Genomic DNA, 19,151 nt, shown 5'->3' with positions numbered 1-19,151 from the left:
ATGATGGTTTAATTTGATTTGGTTTGTTTAAAAACGACTCGCAAGAAATTAGGGTTTTTTAGTGCTTAACAAAAGGTGTAACTTTAACCTACTTTTTATACAGGTCCATTTGAAAGATGCAATCCAGATGGATATTTTCGTGCTGATGTATTGGAGGACACCTCCAGACGCTATACCCGTCACTTCATCTTCGCCACCGATCACCAGCTATTACCCAAAGCCAAAAGATGGTTTTCGGCATCCACAAGTTTATCCGTCATGGAAATCTCGATAAACAGTTAAGATAGTTTGTACAAGGACACGAAGCTTTGAGCTTAACAATGGTAATCAAACAACGTAACCACCAACCCATATATCATTGTTTTAGTTTCCTTAAGTCACAGTACTTATGTCCCGGAAAAGGAAGAAAGACTATGTTGCAGTTTTTGCTTCTATTCTTGATTTTCTGACTCCTTTGGGTGATCGAAGAGTGAAAGAGTTGATGATGGATTTCGAGGCTGCTATGTGGCAGTTATATCCTTTTTTAAATGTTGAAATGTTAAATCCTTTAATATCTCTTCCTTTCACCATTTTCAGGCATACAAGCCTTATTGTCCATTAGCTAACAATATATTGTCGTCCATCTATATATATTGTTTGTGGTTGTACTACAAGCCACTTTTCACCTCACTTTTTGTTTAACAAACTTAGATGAAATTGTGCAACGACATAAACTTGTTATGAACTAACGATTACACCGAAACCAAAAAATTGGCGTTGAATTAGCGTTGCTTGTATACAGCGGTGGTACAACTTTACCAACAAACAGTTCATCTCATTGCTGTTGTAAGTTTGTGGTTTTCAATTGCTTCATTCTTGTTCGAATGAGACTACTTTGCTCACATTCAGGTAAACTTGCCTTTACCTGACGAACAGAACGGGAGGTACACCTAGGGTTTTTGTGAGAACGTTAAGCGCGTAACTTAGTCTAGCAAACATCCGTCAACTGTTAACTCAATGGCTCGATGTCAGATTTTCACTTTCCCGACTGTCGTCCTGGCCCCACGGACGCAGCCAAATCTCAACCAAACGTCGCCGGCGGAGACGCAGATTTCATGGGTTTGGGGTAGACATTTCTTCCACCCGAGGAAAGGGCAGTGATTTTGTTAACAGGAATAGAACTCGCCAAGATGAGCAGAGAGTCGGGTACCGGTCCCGAAGCAATCTAACAGTTTCCTCCGTTTACACCAACATCGGCTGCAACAACAGCAGAAAGGTTGTGGATTGGGGCGCCAATGGATTAATTTGTTATGGAGCCGGAAACAGCCTTGTTTTCTTCGATGCCAAACCAGTATTAACGTTGTCTCGCTAATGGTTTAGGTAACGCACTAATGTTTCCCTTTCTTTGGTAGGTAACAAATGCCAGTCACACACGGCAGACGAGTTCTTCTCTGGTGATATGTTTCCAATCGTCCACAATCTGATCGGGCAATGTATAAGCAGCCTATTCTTCTGTGTTTTGGTACACTGCATCATCCCGGTAATTTTTTCCTAATAGTAGAAGATAACATGGTTCCCTTAGGGGAAAATTCTGTGATTGCTTTTCAAATTTTATTTGCCTCTTTTTTATTTTTTATCTTCACTATCCCCCTTACATTAAGCCACTAATTAACTTCGTCGAACAGCGAGTAATTATGTTACCCCCTTACTGCCAGCATTGGGGATTTTGTTGCCCGCTTAGAATCGATATGCAATTTATGATTGGTCATAATTTGTTTTCTTATCTGTTTTCCATAGTTTTATTACTAGTTTAATTCTTACGTCTTGCATTTAAACAAAACTGATTGTTCATAATTTGTTTTGTAGTGTTGTTTCCATTTTTTTTTACTCTCATCAAGTCAATTTTGCTTGAAATATGGAATGTTTCTGACAATAAATACTTGGTTTAAATTTATCGGAAGTATTTTTTTTACAACGGTAAGGCCGGCTGTAGCAACCGGGTCTGCTGGTGGTCAGGCCGGCTGGCAGCAGACCCGGGTGGCCAGGCCCAGCCCAGCATGCTGCCCATACCATTTAAGTAGCACTCGCTTCTTGTAGACAAGTAGATTATTATCTACTTTGACTGATAGTAGCGCGAGCTACGAAGTAAGTAGAGCTTCTCTACTTATAAGTTGCGGTCTCCATTTCGCTTCTTATAAGTAGTGATAAGTAGTGCCCTTTGGAATGAGTGTGTATGGTTACATTATATAATTTGATATTTTGATATTATATCATATGATAACATTTTGAAAGCGTTTGTGACTGTATTTTTAATGAATTTACATTATTTCACGTGATTAGGGAGGGAAGCCCAGGTAAAAAAGTACTGCCTTGCACTGTAATAAAATGATAGTTTATTTAAGTAAACTATCATTTTATTGTAGTGGACCCAGTAAAGTAGAAGTATCACCAAGTGGGCGTATATTTTTTTTTGTTTCAATGTCAATATTACTAAAGACACACTGCTATATCACTGGTAGCCACTATTTTCCTACAGGCTTACTTTGTTTTCAGTAGCGGCCACTGTACTTTTACTGGCGCATAACTGCTGTTTAACTGCAGTAGCCACAAATACCACTCTATTTTTACTGAGAGACACGAGGCACACTGAGTTTTACCTAGTGGCCACTGTACTTCTATTAACTCACACTGATATGGCGTTTCACTGTTTTGATAGGCCGCCTACTTATGAATAACTGTTCATATATTTCATACATACCAAATTAACTAGGCAAAAAAGAATGACAAACCTGTATATATATACAAAAATGAAAAGTTTATTTCGATGCAACACATCCATTAATCTTTTTCAAACCTAATGTCGTTTTTCATACAATACATTTCATTTTCACAAAGAAGAAGAAAAGATTTGGAAATGACATCCTGTGGGATTATTGCCTTTGTTAGGGAACGAGAGCCGTTACGATTGATTTTTGATACTACAGAGCCCAAATCGTTCAAAGTGTGTTCATCAAGTATAGGAAAGTGTCTCTTAAAAGGAATGTTTTCTCCAATAAAGACATAGAAACTTTCAAGAGAATTAGAGCGGTTGGATACCCAGCAAGTACGTTCATCAGTTGCACAAGTGCAGTCAAGACAAATTTTGAAAATTTTTAGAATATTGTAAGTCTTTCCATCAAGACAATTAATAACAGAGTTGTTACGTTTGAAACGCGAGGAATAAAACATACAAGAGAAGATTTCACCGTTGGCCGCAAGCCTTTCATAACTCAAGCATGCCGTGCAAATCATTTGTTTTCCTAATCTGTTTTGAATTGAATTGACGTCTTCTGGTTGTAGAAAATTTTGTAGACTTTTACCCAGCCCTCGGACTGTACGATTTCCTGAAAAGGGAGCGTCTAATCTATGATACATTTCTTTAACCAAGTCTTCCGCAAACGGAATATGAAGTTTAGCGTAGTCGCGAGCGTTTGCCTTCTTCAAAACGGAAGAGAAAATTTGTTTTCCTATCTGTGTTGTCCCGTGACAAGCATATTTAAGTGTCCCGCCTATATCTTCGTACATGAATGCCGAATAAGCCCATGGGCACCCCCAATAAGTCACAGAATCTACAACATGTTGTAACAGGTGAACGTTATAACTAACTTGATCTTCCCCATACAGCAACTCAACTTGAGAAACAAATTTAAAGAAAAGTTTACGAACTACTTCAACGTCTTCACGAGAAATATTTTTCTTTAACATCATGTGCATCCCTTTAACCAGAATAAGCCAATGTTTATAATACTTGTGAGGCAACAAGTGTCTCAGTACAACTGGGCTGTAAAATAAAAGCCAAACTCGAAACTCACTCGCTTTCCAGATGAGCCGGTGATCAAGAGATCGCAAAACTCGGCGAATTTCATCAGGAGGGCAAGCAGTTAAGATTATTTCGTCTATGAGCTTGCCATTTTTGATGTGAAAGGGTTCGTTGGTACTAGTTAACCAAAGATTCAAAAATTGCTTGACTATTCCAAGCAGAATGCAATGCATATAATCTGGTACTACACCTTTTATGACATCAAAAAAGGGAAGCAGATACAATAACGACATCCCTTTCACCCCACCTACATGTTGGGTGAGTGAAAGGGTTGCAGTTTGGGCTTGTTCGTAGGATTTTTCGTGACTTCTGTTTGGGGGTAAAGGATGGACAAGGGGATACACTTGAACAGTGCCGTCGCCCTTAGCGACACGTTTGCCCTCATGCTCACAAAATCCGCAACCATAAGAGCCATTGTACTGCATGAAATTGGTTAACATGGCTCTAGCCGGAGCATCGGCAACCAGCAAAGGGAAGGCTACTTTTGAAATGTGATTTCTGCCAGAAGAATCTTTCCATTGAAAGCCTTTCTTAGAAAGTCGTCGAGCTTGAATTATGAAGGGCTCAAGAAATGTATCGACGTTCGGCTTTTCATTGCCAAACCACAGGCAGCAAATAACGATATGTTTTGCCTTTTCATTATAGTTTAGTTCATTAATAGACAGTAATAAAGGCCATACAGAGAATTTGGAAGAATGGAAAATTTTCACGCCGTCGGTGTTAACTGTCACTGAAAAATTCCCGTCTTCCAATAAAAATTGTTTTAGTTTTTCTTCTCTATATAAGTCTCCCGTATATATTTCGCCTAACATTTTCCCATCAGAAAAAAGGCAATCCAGCTTGCGTGCGGATATTTTGTCGCCAACGTCATGCGAATCGAAAATTTTTCGAAATTGTTCTTCCAACGAGCCCACCAAAAAATAGCAATTTTTTTTCGCAAGTTCTTTAGTTGACATTGACAAATTACAGGTTTTACAAGTTAATGTACCCTCACTCTCTCCCAGATAACTGGAGCAGTGCTCGCAGTAGTAATGTAGAGTAGCAGCACTTGATTTGATATCAAAAATTTTTTCAAATAAGTACCGGCTTTTAGAGAGAACGGATGGCACAAGAAGGCTTAGGAGTTGCAATAAATCGGACAGAGAAGACTTAGTTAAATTGTGTCTGAGGAAAAATGCCATAATTAATGAAAGCAACTGGCCTTTTGAAAGATTGGTATCGGAAAATAGAGGTTCCTCTGACACCGGTTCCTCTGACACCGGTTCCTCGTCCCCTACGTCTTCGCTCGTAACATTTTCATACTCTTCTCTTTCTGCCGATCTCGGGGGATTCTAAGTTACAAATTACGAAAGAAATAATTAAGCAAATTTGCCGAAACGTACTGATTGCACTGTGGTGCATTAAAGTTATACTTCAGCAGAAAAATGTTCGTTAGAAGAAGAATTTAGGCCTACAAGCTCTTCACCCCCCCCCCCCCCAAACTGAGTTTCGTCTTCCGTATATTCATTGTGTTCTGTAACATTGACAAATGAAATTTTTTATTTCAGTTATAACATTTAGCTAGTAATATGCAAGCTTACGGTGCATTCCTTTAAGTTTCCAGTTGAAAGCCGTCGATCTTGGAACATCCCTCACTACTCCGTCGATAGATCTTTTTTTGCCAAAGACGATACGGCCCTCGAGGTTGATTTTTATTCATTTTCCACGACACAAATCGTTCACTTTAATTATGTTATTCGTTCGAGTTATAATAAATTTTCACGCCACGAGTTTAAAGGAGCAGACGATAGAAAACCGAATACACAAAACATGCTCATGGCTCTGATGCCATATATCACATGCGTATAACCTAAGATAAGCAATAAATTCTGGTGTTTCCATGTAAATGCTGAAATTTCTAACGATACTATAAAAAAAATTTTTTTTTAATCAAACGAAGCTGAAAATTGAAATTATTGGCCGAAACATTTGATAATGTCACCGCACCGCCACCACTGTAAGCTTCCGTCCACGAAAGGAAGTCTCAAATAAACGCCCCTTAATAGTGAAACAACGTGCAATTTTTCCATCTTACGTGTATTTTGTGATTAAAAAAGCGTTTCGGCGAAATTCAGGATAAATTATGCCACAGTTTGGTGAAATAAAGAAATTTATCTTGTTTTTGTACAAGGGACAAAAAACAGATATCTTGCTGGTGGGCCAAAAGGAAATGTTTTGTGATCCTTACGAAAACGAAACATTCATTTCTTTTGAAGATTCTGATTTAAAGATAAATTGGAAGGGGGTGGCTAAACGTGGTAAAGGCAATATTCCACCGGGAGAAATGAAAATCAGAGTTCTTCTAAGCAACGGTATTCCATAATTTTTCAAAAGCCGTGCTAAACGTTTTGTGCTAAACTTATTTCTCTTACAGACAGTAAAGAATACTTGGAAAGTATTTCTCAATTGTTCAACACAAAGAAAATGTCCCTTGATGCAATTGTAAAGTTGCACACGGAAAATGATTACCAGAGAATGTCAACAAATACAAAGATAGAAAAGGATGAGGCAACCAATTGTGAAGATGCTAACGTTGAGGGACAATGTGGAGAAAGCGACGATGACAAAGATGCCAAAGATAACGGTGACATGGACGAAGAGGATGATCCTAGGGAGCTGGTTACGACAGACAAGAATCAAAATGTACTCCCAATTAACCAACGCAGCGCTGTGCGCAAGAGACAGGCGCCATCCAGACTTAATCTTGAAGCAACACAAATTAATGTTTATGAGGATTTGACAACAAGTAAAAAAGCTAAGCCAAGTAGTAAACAACAGAAGGAAATTATGAGCATAGCCCACAAGACAGCTTCTGATCGCATACTATCTCTTGTAATTAAGTTACATTCAATACTGTTTAAAATTTACCTATGTTAATAATATTCATTTACTTAGGACCAATTAAATGACTCCTTTGATGATGCAACAACTGAAAATGACGTAAAAGGGCATAGTTCACCGCAAGGGAAGGACATGTTGGATTTTCAACCTTGGCAAAAATACTGGTAACTAAATTACATTTTAAAAAAGGCAAGTTACAAAACATAAGAACATTATTATACTTAGGTTGAATGCACCAACACTCCTTTGGGCAAGCAAAGCCCTGTTTCAGTGGGACGGAAAGACAACAGTTTAAAAAGAGCTGATTGTGGCAGCAGTTGCTGTCAAGAAAAAGATGCTATTATTGGCGAACTCAAGTTGGAAATCAAATTTCAAAAAGGTATGCACATATTAAACACTATCATCTGTAAACGTTCACTATGTAATATCCCAAACTTTCAGATCTCAATAAGACGTTATCAATGCAGACGACTGTTTTGACTGACGTGAGGAAGTTGTTATTGAAGTTCAGTAGCCAGCAACTAATATCTACACCTAGCCAGCAACTAGCTCCACCTAGTACGTCTAACAGCGGCAACTTTTTAAATTATGCCAACCAGTCAAGCACATCAGGCAATTTGACGGGCCATCCAAAATTTGTTGGGGGAAACTGTGCTCAGATGCCAAACTCAGAAATGTCAGATAAGATTGGCAGCGACTCATTGGGAGATACGTTATCCACGATCGAGGATGAAAGTGATGGCCAACTTTACGATCGTAAGTTTAAAGACCTCTCTAATGCACCAATATGATACTCATTCTAAATGCCGTTATTTTTGCAGAAAAGTTTTCCGATACCTGAAACTGTAATGCGTAGGCTGGTGAAGGGTCCCGTCACACACTTTGTTTCGCACTTGATGGACAAGTTGTACACGGATCAGTACCTAGCGACCCATAAAATGACCGATATGGAAGGTAGCGGCGTGGGAAGCAAAATACTTGCCATGAACAAACATGAGCTTCAACATATAATTGGTGACTGGCAGTTATTGGGATATTTTAGCACTTAGCTAACATCCTTTTTTTTGTATATTTTAAAAATCAATGTTCTTTTCCTTGCAGATAGAGTTCTAGATTGCGGATTGGTTAACCTGGATGGGTCTTTAGTAAATGAAAAAATGGTAAAAAATGCAATCTCTCGCAAATTCAATAATTCTCGTGCTAAGTAGACGACATTGTATTTTTCCTTTTCACTATTTCACTATGACTCTTCCGTCAACGTGCTGTTTGTTGTATTTAATGAGTAAAATACAATTAACTGAGCTATATATATATTGTACCAAGCTTTCTTTTACTGCATTTATACTACAAATTTACCAGAGTGTTACTATTGTAAAATTACATATTTACTGATATTTTATTAGCTTTATATTGCAGTATTATTGTGCTAAACGCACTATATATTTACGGTATTCTCACACTATTACTGCGGAATTACTGTTATAATATTTTACATTTACTGCATTTCATTATAACTTTACTAGGGTTTCACTTGAAATTTACTGCTTCAGTACTGTTTGCTTCATTAAAACAAATAATCTTCTGCTCTAGTAATTCTGTAGTATTTTCAAAATATTATTGTCATAATACTTGTCCCAAAATCCTTCAGTATTACTTGAGTTTTCTCATATTATTACTTAAGTACATTCTAAGTACTTTTTCACCTGGGAGGGCTGGAACCTGACGTGATGCATGACCTTCTGGAAGGAATTCTTCCACTGGTTATTCAAAGAATGATCTGCATTTCAGAAAAAAAAATGCTTTACTTTGATCGGGTCAACAATAAAATCAAGAATTTCAAGTACGGATATATCCTGTACGGATGTTTACAGTGAATTGGTTGATAAACCTTGCTCTATTGAATAAAAGCAACGCATTAAATGAAATATCAAACAGACTACCGCCCAACTATGGTTGCCTGCAGTTAGATTATTACGATAACCAGGTCAATCCGATCAGGTTTAGCACTGCTTCATTGTCCTTCTAAGAACATGTCGTCTCGTTTTTATCGATTCTGAATCTGAATTCCAAGTTCTTCTGCTGGAAGATTCGATTGAAGAATATCTTGTCAATTACAAAGATAACTTTTTTCAGCGTCTTACAAGAAATATTATAAATTAAAAAACTACCCTAAAATGTAGTATCACTCCTAAAATACACCATTTAGTTGATTATCCTAGATTTTTGAGTTATTGGGTCATCTAAAACCGTTTTGGTACATGCGTTTTGAAGCCAAGCACAGCTGTTGTTAGTCTTTGCAAAAAAAAATTAACAATTTTATCAACCCTCCATTTGCTCTTGCAATGAGACAACAGCAGTGGCAGTGTAAGCAATTCAAAGCTTCGGGGACAGATTTCTTGAATTTCCAATTTTGGCACCGCCCTACAAAGTCAGATTGCCTCCTATTTTTCATTGTGTGACAAATTGGTTCAATATTTGATGTCGATTCCCTGATTTAAGTTTCTATACGTAAGTACAGGTAGATATCTATTAGCTCCATAAGGTTTCAGATAAATGCTTGCTTCATTTTGATGGGGTGAAATGGGACACGGGTCAATTGGGACCATGGAGGGAGGGATGAAGGAGAAACAATGCCTTGTTAATAAAACGACTACCTGCATCACCCCCTACTAAAAAGTAGCCAGGTTGAGGAAATTGTACTACATGACCAGGGTTGCCAGTAGAGGGAAAAAAAGGTCAGGGTAATTCCATTTTCAAGTAGTTTGTCATGACACTTTTCCTGTTTTGACAGTTTTCTTTTGCTTGTTTCATTATATCAATAGGGCGTGTCAGGTTTAACTACAAGGCAGTGTTTTCAAAACTGGCACCCTTGGCTATCTAATACTGACAGATCTTTTAGTAGGGGGTCACGAGTGGGTCCAATTCCTTCTGCATGGGCTTATGGAGCGTTGCCCCTCTTCTCATCCTCCGTGAGTGGAACAGCGGGAGGAAAAATAATAAATATAATTTTTAAATTATCAAAAGACTACCTCAATCAAAAGGGTATTGATGTATTCTATTTAGGAAAACTTCTATTTATAAAATTTTATTAAGAAAATTAAAAAAAACGGTTTTTTCTTCGTTAAAACTTTCTCCCCCATTTAGTGTTTCAAACTAAAATTATTTATAAGTTCTATACTTTGCAATTAAAACTTTTGTTTTCTGAGCATTCTTTCAAATCAAAACAGCATAAAAAAACCGTTGTTTTGGGTGGATTGAGACAGCAGTGGGCTATAGGAGCTGGATTTTCCTGCCTTCACTATTTCTTGGGACCTTCATCAATTGCTAATCCATTTAAAGAACAGATAACCTAATCCAACCCCCTTGATTTTTCTCCTATCGCCTGTACGCAGTTTATTTTTTGCAAAATTTTTTTGGTACACTTATTCAAATGAAAACTTTTCTAACATAGAAATTGAGTTGAATTGAGAAATTGCATTCATCTGGTTCCACTCTTTGGTCCACGCTTTGGTCATCCACATTTTTCTTAACACTAAATTTAGCGTGATATTACATTCTCATGGGCATAGTTTTCCAAGAGCGGCCTTAAAATGTTGCTCACCGAAACTGCTTTAAACTTAAGACCAACAGCCTTGGCTTTTCGAACTATTACATCCCTCTCATAAATGTTTGGCGCAGGCTTAACTATACTTCGCCAACGCCAGTCTCTTTCCACCAAGTAAGTGGATGATGGTGATCTTCGTCTATCATCGGTGTCGGTTGCCATAATGTATCCTCATTTACAATTACCGGAAAAGTGTGGCGACTACTGCGATCTTCGGCTACTCTTTCCATCATACTGCCACTCACCCTGTCTGTCAGGTGTGCCCTTCGGTTCCTAGTGGTACCATACTATAACACATACAAAAAAAATATTCAATACTAACTTAAACTAAAATGTTAATATAATAACAACTCACCATATCACCAGTAAAACTCACTCAAGTGAAAACGTGAAAGACCAACTTAATTCAGTGAACAGACTTAATCGGACTTATATCACTAACACTGACAGCTTGGCCGAGTTGACTTTAAGATTTTCAGACGATTCGGCCAAGCTCAGTTGCCAACTCGGCCAAAAAAAAAGACAAAAAAACGGCCTGGCCGAGTTGGTTTGGCCGAGTTGGTTTTGGCCGAGTTGTCTACACACCCATAGAATTCATTAATGTGGATATTTCATTTTTTATTATTTTTCCGGTTTTTTAATAGACTAAACAGAGGGGGTTTACATCACCAACCTAGTGTCCCAATTTACCCAATATCATTCATAGGTGAAATACTGAAATTACTTCCCGTGAATTAAATATTATAAAAAAAAATTGCCAACCCTAATGGCTATGTGCAAAATTAATCACTGCTTCCGACGAAAATTGTATTTTTGGGTACGCTTAGAAAAACACCCTTTTCCTTATGGTTCTCTCGCGCGTTCCCAAACTTTAGGTAGGAACTGTATTATTTATTTTAAAAGCATATTACTGAAGTTCGCATAAATACGGGAAACTTTTTATTTTACGAAAGGGTAAAAAAAATGTTTAAAAAAAAGTTTCGCCGCAACGTCGTCTAGCGGCCAAATAAAGAACTACATGCAAAAATTCCCTTTTCTTGCCCAAAAACGCGGAAATTTTCTTCGCTTATTCGCCACTACGTGAGAAGAGAACTCAGACCACTCAAACTAATTAGATTAAACCTTGTAGCCAAGGTAAATCATTTCATCTGAGTCAACAGAGAAATAAATCTATAGAAATAAATATCGCATGATTACTAATAGTAATACCATAACAACTTATTTCAGTAAATAGGCTACGCTTGTAATTTTTATTGTAAGCTTCAGGTACACTCACTTCCAAAATTAACTGGGCCAGGGAAAGCGCAAAACAACGCACCTAGCTATGTTGGACACAGTGGTGTACAGCCTTTGTTGTTTGTTATCGAGAGGGAAGAGTTACATTTTTTTCAATGTAAGAAAAGAGAATTTTGGTTAAAGCCAAAATAGGTGCGTTGTTTTGCGCTTTCCCTGGCCCAGTAATTTTTGGAAGTGAGTGTACATGTAACTGTTACCACCTTGCTACTAGTAACATGCTTAATATGTTAGGCCGACAGGTAAAAATAGGGAGACAAGGTGCGTATTTCTATAAGTTAAAACCCGTAGGGGAGACCGGGGCGAAATGGAATAATTTTTTATGTCTGCCGTATTCGTTAAGATATCTGACAAAATAGATGCATTTTAAAATTTCTGTTTGTTCTGTATTGTTAAGCTACATCTTGGCTACCCACTTATTTTTTTTTGTATGTTGAAATTGAAAAATAAACGAGATATTAAAGAAACAAAAGTAAGTTTTTTTTCACTCGGTCTGAACTCGACCGAAAAAAGACGGGGTAAAACGGAACAAACCCTGGGGTAAAATGGAAAGCCATTTTTCTCAGCAACGGCTGAATAAAATTTAATGCAAAAACCATGGAAAAATAGAATATTCATTTATCTTCAAGATTGTTACAATTTTTGTTAAAAAAAACTTAATTATCCTTGAGTAATTATTGTTTAAAAGTGGGACTATTTTTTCTTCAATTTTTTTTTTGCTGTTTTCTGGTTGTTCTTACTTAACCCCACCTATTCCCGCTAGTCATTTGTTTTTGCCACTGTTCCACCCCTTATGTTCGAGAAAGAAGGAGTGCTTAAATTTCAATATTTTTTTCAATTTCAATTTCAAACCATTTAACCCCAAAAAATGTGTTCACTTTAACCCCGTAAAAGTTGTTACATAAAAAGTAACATTTTCTCGGTGTACAAGTGAGCAATTAATTTTTTTTTTACGCCATAAAATAGAAAAAAGCAAAATCTTTAAAATGGCTATCTTACTTTAGTTTTAATTGAAAAACCATGCTTAGAAACTAGAAAAATTAAGAAGTTATCCTAATCATCCACACCAGTGGTTTTACCTTTTCGATAATAACTTACCAATTATTTCAACTACTCCAATAAAATTTATCCCCAGGTTAAAAAACACCATTTCCCATATACCCTAAAGAAATTAAATTTTGTAACGAGTTTTTCACTATAAAAGCCCTCTGTTCAACTTAACCGCCTGTTCCATTTCGCCCCGGTCTCCCCTACGCTAAAAACGATCCGCCGATAGTTGCATTGTTTTGTTTTTTACTAAAAAATATTTGAATTTTCACATGTAGTTCTATATTTGACCGCTAGACGGCGTTGTGGCAAAACTTTCCATACAGATTTCAAAAACTTATTTACAAAAATGTATTGCCCAAAAATAAAAATTGGTTAAAGTAGTCTGAAGAGAGTGTATATTGCTTTACATGGGTACAATGAGAAAAAGGTTAAGTGTCCTAGTTCCCGAGAAAAGCTGATGTCCAAATCGAAAGAAAATTTCGATTTTTGAGTTTCTGACTCTAACAACTTTTTTTTACAATCATCTCCTAAACTGCAAGACCTACAGACCAAGATTTACACCATTTGTTCTTTGTTTTTTGTTTTTTTTTTTTTTTTTTACGTGAATTATTATCCTTGCTGTCAAATTATTTTATTTGTAACCTCTAGTGCACTTTTGGTCTTTTTGAGTTGCGGGCTCCTTGATATAAACTTAATCTAATTACAGGCTGTATAATTAATAGCCTATTTTTGCCATAGAAAAGAACAAACAGGTAGCCTACCTGTAAATGTCATTCTAAGTTTTTCCGTTCTTGGAATTTAAAAAAATAAGAGTCAGTCAAAAAAGAGGTAACATGGATTATACTTGATCTTGTACGTGTGTCTAGTTATGCTGCAAACCCAGTGGAAACCAGAATATCGTTTAACGAAACTCGTGATCAAATATGTCGTCGTCATCGTAACGAAACCTAAAAATTTCATGCTTTCCATCAAGGGTATTTTTTTTTCCCCGATTTTATTTTTCCGCGAGTAATTTTCAAATTTCACATTTTCGTGTGATAAAATGTGAATAACCCACTTTTTTTAATGCTACAGTATAATATGTCAACGATGGACAACAAAACCTATTTTTACCAAATCTTCAAGATTTTATTGGGTTTAGTGGTTAACTCTTCGCATCATGGTAAAACTATCAGAATTAAAAAAAAAACTGAGCTGAAATTTACATCAGGTAATATTGACAATAGAGCATCAGCTAGTTGTTACTTCCAATAATTTTGCGTAAATAATGAGAGACGTATAATCATTGTTCGAAGAAGCCGTTGGTAATAGCGTGTCAACAAAGGTTCAGAAGAAAAGGCAAATTGAAACGAGTTCCAATAACTCGATCGATTCAACGAGCTGCTGCTTGTACAATAGATTCTCTTGCAGGTTGCCTAAAACTTCTAGTGAAAGGTCGATTAAGTTCCGCTGAACTGGTATTTTTGTATTTCTCGTAAATCGAAGTGTATCCCGCGGTCTTGGGAATGGCGAAATGTCAGCCAGTATAGGCTGGCGTATATAAACAATAATATATAGAAGATATCGCTACACGCAGCAGCATATACGGCAGTTGCTAGCGGCGCACGCGGTGTATACTTAATGACACCAGATATTTCTGCAAAATGGGCGGTCAGTCGGTCAGCTATAGACGGGAAAGAGTACCGTACTTTCATTCAGTCAACTTTCGGAGGTCGAACGAATAAAACGCGGTAAGTTATTGTATTTAAAAAATAATCCATCACTATAACACATGCAGTTCTCGAACCTTACTTGTCCGACCAATATATAGTATAGATGCTGACTAGTAATAACTAGAACTAGGCGAGGGGTTCGGAGTATATCAACGTTGGGTTTAAAAGGAACTGTGCGTGTATAGGCTATAGCTTAAACGTTGTCACAACGAAAACAATATTTCTCTAATGGTGCATCGATTTTTTTGTGTTCCGCAGTTAATCTCAGATTGATGGATCCATTCGCAGTGTTTCTCATAGCCACTGGCTGTGTTTTGCTGTTACCTTTCTCCTTTTGTCTGGCGTGTATGTGCTGCCAATCAAGTCGACCAGCCGAACCTAGACAACTCGGCTCGCTTTTGGTATAATTGATTGATATTCCAAACGAAGAGAACCACCATTGCAATGGCATATAAGACAAGCAGACATTTTACATCAACATCAAGGTACTGTGCAGAGTGCTGCCCATCTTATGTATAATTTTAGTACATTAATTTTGCGATTTTCTCATATGCATTTCAAATTTTCTTATAGACGCGATGTTGCGCTTGATATAGGCGAATAAAAGAAGACAAATGTAGGTGACCGGGCTGTACAGGTTCAATAGCCATCCATCCTCCTTTATATAACGCGCGCGTGTATATATTAAATGTGCCGTGTGCAACATGCACGTGATATCGCTGGCTGGCACGCATTCACTCTTGTTTCGGGCTTCCCTTGCGATGACGCAAGCCTCGCTGTTGCACACTGGCACATTTCGAAAGCAAGACTTTTATCTCTGTATCCCTCCCTTTGAAAGGATGTGCCATTGTCTTCTGATATGCGAGTGTTTGCGCGCTCTCTTCGAATGACACGGAAGAGAATCTCAAGTCACGGTATGCGCGACAACGTGCAATATGTTTGAGTGCTGAAGACGTATGGGGGAACGACTCTTTGTGTCTGATATTTTATGTAGGCCTACCTTTCTTATTTAATATCTCAGTTATGAAATTTTATTTGGTGCTAATATTATTAACTATCGACGACTCAGACGATTCAATTTAAAAAATTTTGTGATAGCCTACATTTTGGTTGAAATAAGCTTTCCAAAACTATTGATGATCTCACGTGTAGGTAGGCTAGTTTATGTGCAGTCACGCGGCTGCTTTATAATATTTTTGATGCATCAATTATTATCTAGCATCCCGAATTTTTTCCTTCATGGCTGCTGAATTATGCACATTGCTCATTGATAAGATTTGTGCAATGAGAAAAAATATATCCAGAAAAATTTGTCGAATGTCATTCAACCCACAAATAAAGTAGTTTGTCTTATAAAACATGTTCGACCACTTTTTTTTAAGGCTAGATACTTCGCTACTTCTACTAATGGAGAAATAACAGAAAAATACGATTGAAAAGGTGCGCCAAGGTCAACAGTTGTTAACATTTTGTAATGATAATGGGCGGCCGGTATTTATACAAAACAAAAAGAACGGAAAAATTCAAAAAGGTGCGCCAAACTAAAATGTTTATAGAAATGGGTGGTATGGTTCTCAGAAAACCAGCATACACAATTATTATAATAAGTACTTGAGGAATAATCCCGCAATGAGGAAGCATTTGCTATGCGACTAAATATAAAAGGTTCCTTTTTTATCATTTTACACAAATGCTCTGCAAGTTTGGAAAATTTAACCGATTTAAATTAATTAGTTTCGGTTGAAGAATAAAAACATTTCCGGGTGATGTAATTATATACCGGGAAGATTGATTGCATTGTTTTCTGGTTCATGGATGAAATCACCACTATATTATGTATATGCAATTGCATGCGCTGTTGACACATGGAAAACACGATCCATCGATGCACGACGACATCTGGATCACAAACGCAACAACCTCGAAAATCCCAAGACAGCAAAACTTGTTGATGTATGTTTTCCCAATGACGCAACTCCGAACTACCGATTCCTAGTTGCGCAAAAACACTTTTATTATTATTTATTTTTTTGTGCACACGCTGTTTGAAGGACAGAGCGTGAAACTCGGTCAATGTATTCGGGATATGGCTGCAGGCGCCAAAACAGCTAGCAGCTAGGCGTCGTTCAATGATGGGAGCGAACCAGCGAGAGATAGCCTAAAAGAGACTTGAGGCGGTTTTGAAATACTTCATGCTCGTTCGGGGTAGTCCCCTTGCCCCTGTGTAGTTTCCAGCACTGTATAATAGTCTTGTGCTGTTTACTGTAGCTGGAGGGTTCTGTCGCTATATAGACGCCAGGGAAGGAAGTAACGCTCCAGCATTGTTGATTCTTCCTTCCACTCGTTTACATCACAGTGAGTTCGTTCGTCATGGCCATTTCGGAATAACATTAAATTTAAACACCACACTACATCATCAGCGCGATGGAGGAACCGTGGACTTTGGTGGTAGTTGCCATGTGCGCTTGTTTAGTGGTCTGTGTTTTGCTCTTCACCATCATCCGCTGCTGCCTATGCAGTTACAAAGGAATGAAGACTCACCAGCTCGACTCGACTCGCTACATCATACCTTTCGACTATCGCCCAAATGTCGTGATCACAGTCAACGAGGCGTCAACGAATACCATTAACGTCAGCACAGCAGATGCAGCTCAACAATTCCCTCCTTTGACGGACCAAAATATCGCCAAGTTATCATCTGATTATGCTGTTCAACGGTGAAGTTCCTACGCATCTTTTTTTGTATAAATTGCACGACGAAATATGGACTTGTATACTTTCCCTTTCATTTGACAAATCTAATGCGTCATATAACAGAAGGGCACTTTTGATATTATGTTGAATTCGTTTGTTATACAAAGAGCACAACTTTTTATACTACGTATATATATTTGTTTTATGATGAATAATATACTGAAAAAATGCACACGGTAAAGACCCTTGCGCTATCACTCAATTTCCCGCAATTTCCTGTTTGTCTCTGAATCTGCAAGTCATTCCACAATTAAAATGATTGCGGTTTTTAATTTTCGTAATTTTCATTGCGATACGCAATAATATAATGAAGACATTGGAAAACGACTTCACAATAAAAATGTCGCCATTTCAAAGGAGAGAGTAAGTTGAGTAGTATAAATGTCGTCATGATCTTCATTTGTGTTGGCTCTCTAATATCGCTTCTTAGCCCGCAACTATAATACAAGTGAGAGGGAAAGTTAACCTACTTAACCATACCAACTGAAATGCTGATAAAGGAAGGGAAAACGTAATCTCGCTGAATAGCGCACTGAATAGCTAGGAACACAACAGCCTTCTTTCAACCGTAAACTTGGTCGTTCGCAGTGGGGGCCTAATAATAGCTCACGTATACACTGATTGCTCCGTGCTGGATGCTTACCGAAGTTGAATTTCCGCGACTTTGTTGTATATACGCCACTGCCCTACCAGGAGGTGAACACCTCATTATTGGGGCGTGAAAATATTGCCAGCACCTATGGTTTGCTTATCACCCCATTTCATCCGCACACGCTCTCATAAAATTAGCGGAAAATGTCGACAGTTGTATGACCTATAATAGTTATACAATTCACGAAAGGAAACAAATTGTGATGCATTTCAAACTTTGTCCGCCATACAGTAGCTAGCTACATATTTTTTCTGCATAATGGAAGGTCAACTATAATAAAAATTCCTTGATCTTGGATGGTGAAAGGCTCTCTTTGAAGCCCAGCTGAATTGTTATGTATTTTATACAAAAGGACGCGAAAGAATAATCGTGCCCTTGATTGCAGCTGTCACATGGAGTCCTTCGCTCTTAAAATAAACAAATAGTTTTCAAGCCCGGCGCCTATACACTCGTGCACATTATTTAATCATTCATAGCCTTCAAATGACACGAATAATTAGCTGACAGTGTCCGACATTTCCTCGTGTCGTTGAAAGCAATTTAGCCCACTCATCGCTACCGCAGGAAATAAATTCTGATTTTTCAATTAACATTTTTAATATGCCTTCCTCAGTTCCATACTCACAAAAGAAGCTTTCTGCTACTGCTGCTGCATTCTCTAGTTCTCACAAAGTTCAAATTTTATAATAACAATTCCCTCCCACACAATTCACCTCGGAATTATCTTGATGCTTTTTCCTTATAATATTGCACGCTGCTGTGAAACCACACTGAAATGTAAGTCGAAACAGTTTTTCCCTGTTGCAAAGCGCCCCGTATTTTGTCTACATGGCTTTTAAAATGCACATTACAAAACTGATAGATGAACAAGTTATGCAACCAAGTGCTACTGCTATATGGGCTATGAACGGCAAGCATTCGAACCATGAGAAGTGGTGCACATAGTTACATTTCCGAATTATACAATGTGGGAAATAAAAGTGTGCGCAAGGTTTCCCTGTGAAACGCGGTTTCCCCCCTGCAAAACGCATCGTTGATGAGACTCCAAAGTGATTACATTACCACACGATGCGCGACAGGCAACTTTGTAATAGCATAACTCATCTAGATTGGTTTGTTTCTTTTGCCTCGATCGTGAGTATGCAGTTTTCTTTATTACCCGATTCATTTCAGAGCCAATGCGGAATAACCTTCAAAACCATCTATAGCGCCCTTCAATCTCAACCGTTCATTGTTTCGGATTATTCCAGATAGCTATCCACATTTTTAAAAGAATTTAAGGCCTTCAAATGGATTATTGCGGTCATAGCAGTTACACGTGAAGATCACACGAGTATGGGGAAACTTGTAAGATCGTAAATTACGTAA

General features: G+C 37.7%; 1 protein-coding gene and 3 long non-coding RNA genes across 4 annotated transcripts; 3 read left to right on the top strand and 1 right to left on the bottom strand.

Moving 5' to 3' along the window:
• The first annotated feature begins 5,872 nt into the window (after positions 1–5,872).
• Positions 5,873–6,886, top strand: LOC124200580. Its single transcript, XM_046596850.1, has 3 exons — positions 5,873–6,189; positions 6,252–6,709; positions 6,773–6,886. The coding sequence occupies exons 1-3, from the start codon at positions 5,961–5,963 to the stop codon at positions 6,884–6,886; spliced, it is 801 nt and encodes a 266-aa protein (XP_046452806.1). The 5' UTR covers positions 5,873–5,960.
• Positions 6,887–7,008: 122 nt separating this feature from the next.
• On the top strand, positions 7,009–7,474 carry LOC124199542. Its single transcript, XR_006876873.1, has 2 exons — positions 7,009–7,097; positions 7,160–7,474. It is a non-coding gene; the product is annotated as an uncharacterized LOC124199542 (long non-coding RNA).
• Positions 7,475–8,095: 621 nt separating this feature from the next.
• LOC124199498 lies at positions 8,096–10,788 on the bottom strand. Its single transcript, XR_006876854.1, has 2 exons — positions 10,678–10,788; positions 8,096–10,609 (listed from the first exon to the last, which is right to left on the bottom strand). It is a non-coding gene; the product is annotated as an uncharacterized LOC124199498 (long non-coding RNA).
• A 3,461-nt stretch (positions 10,789–14,249) lies between these two features.
• LOC124199455 lies at positions 14,250–15,928 on the top strand. Its single transcript, XR_006876840.1, has 3 exons — positions 14,250–14,395; positions 14,636–14,862; positions 14,951–15,928. It is a non-coding gene; the product is annotated as an uncharacterized LOC124199455 (long non-coding RNA).
• Positions 15,929–19,151: the final 3,223 nt, after the last annotated feature.

The sequence above is a fragment of the Daphnia pulex genome, chromosome 8, assembly GCF_021134715.1.
Source record: "Daphnia pulex isolate KAP4 chromosome 8, ASM2113471v1".
NCBI classification, from domain to species: domain Eukaryota; kingdom Metazoa; phylum Arthropoda; class Branchiopoda; order Diplostraca; family Daphniidae; genus Daphnia; species Daphnia pulex.
This window is presented reverse-complemented; position numbering and strand designations above follow the sequence as displayed.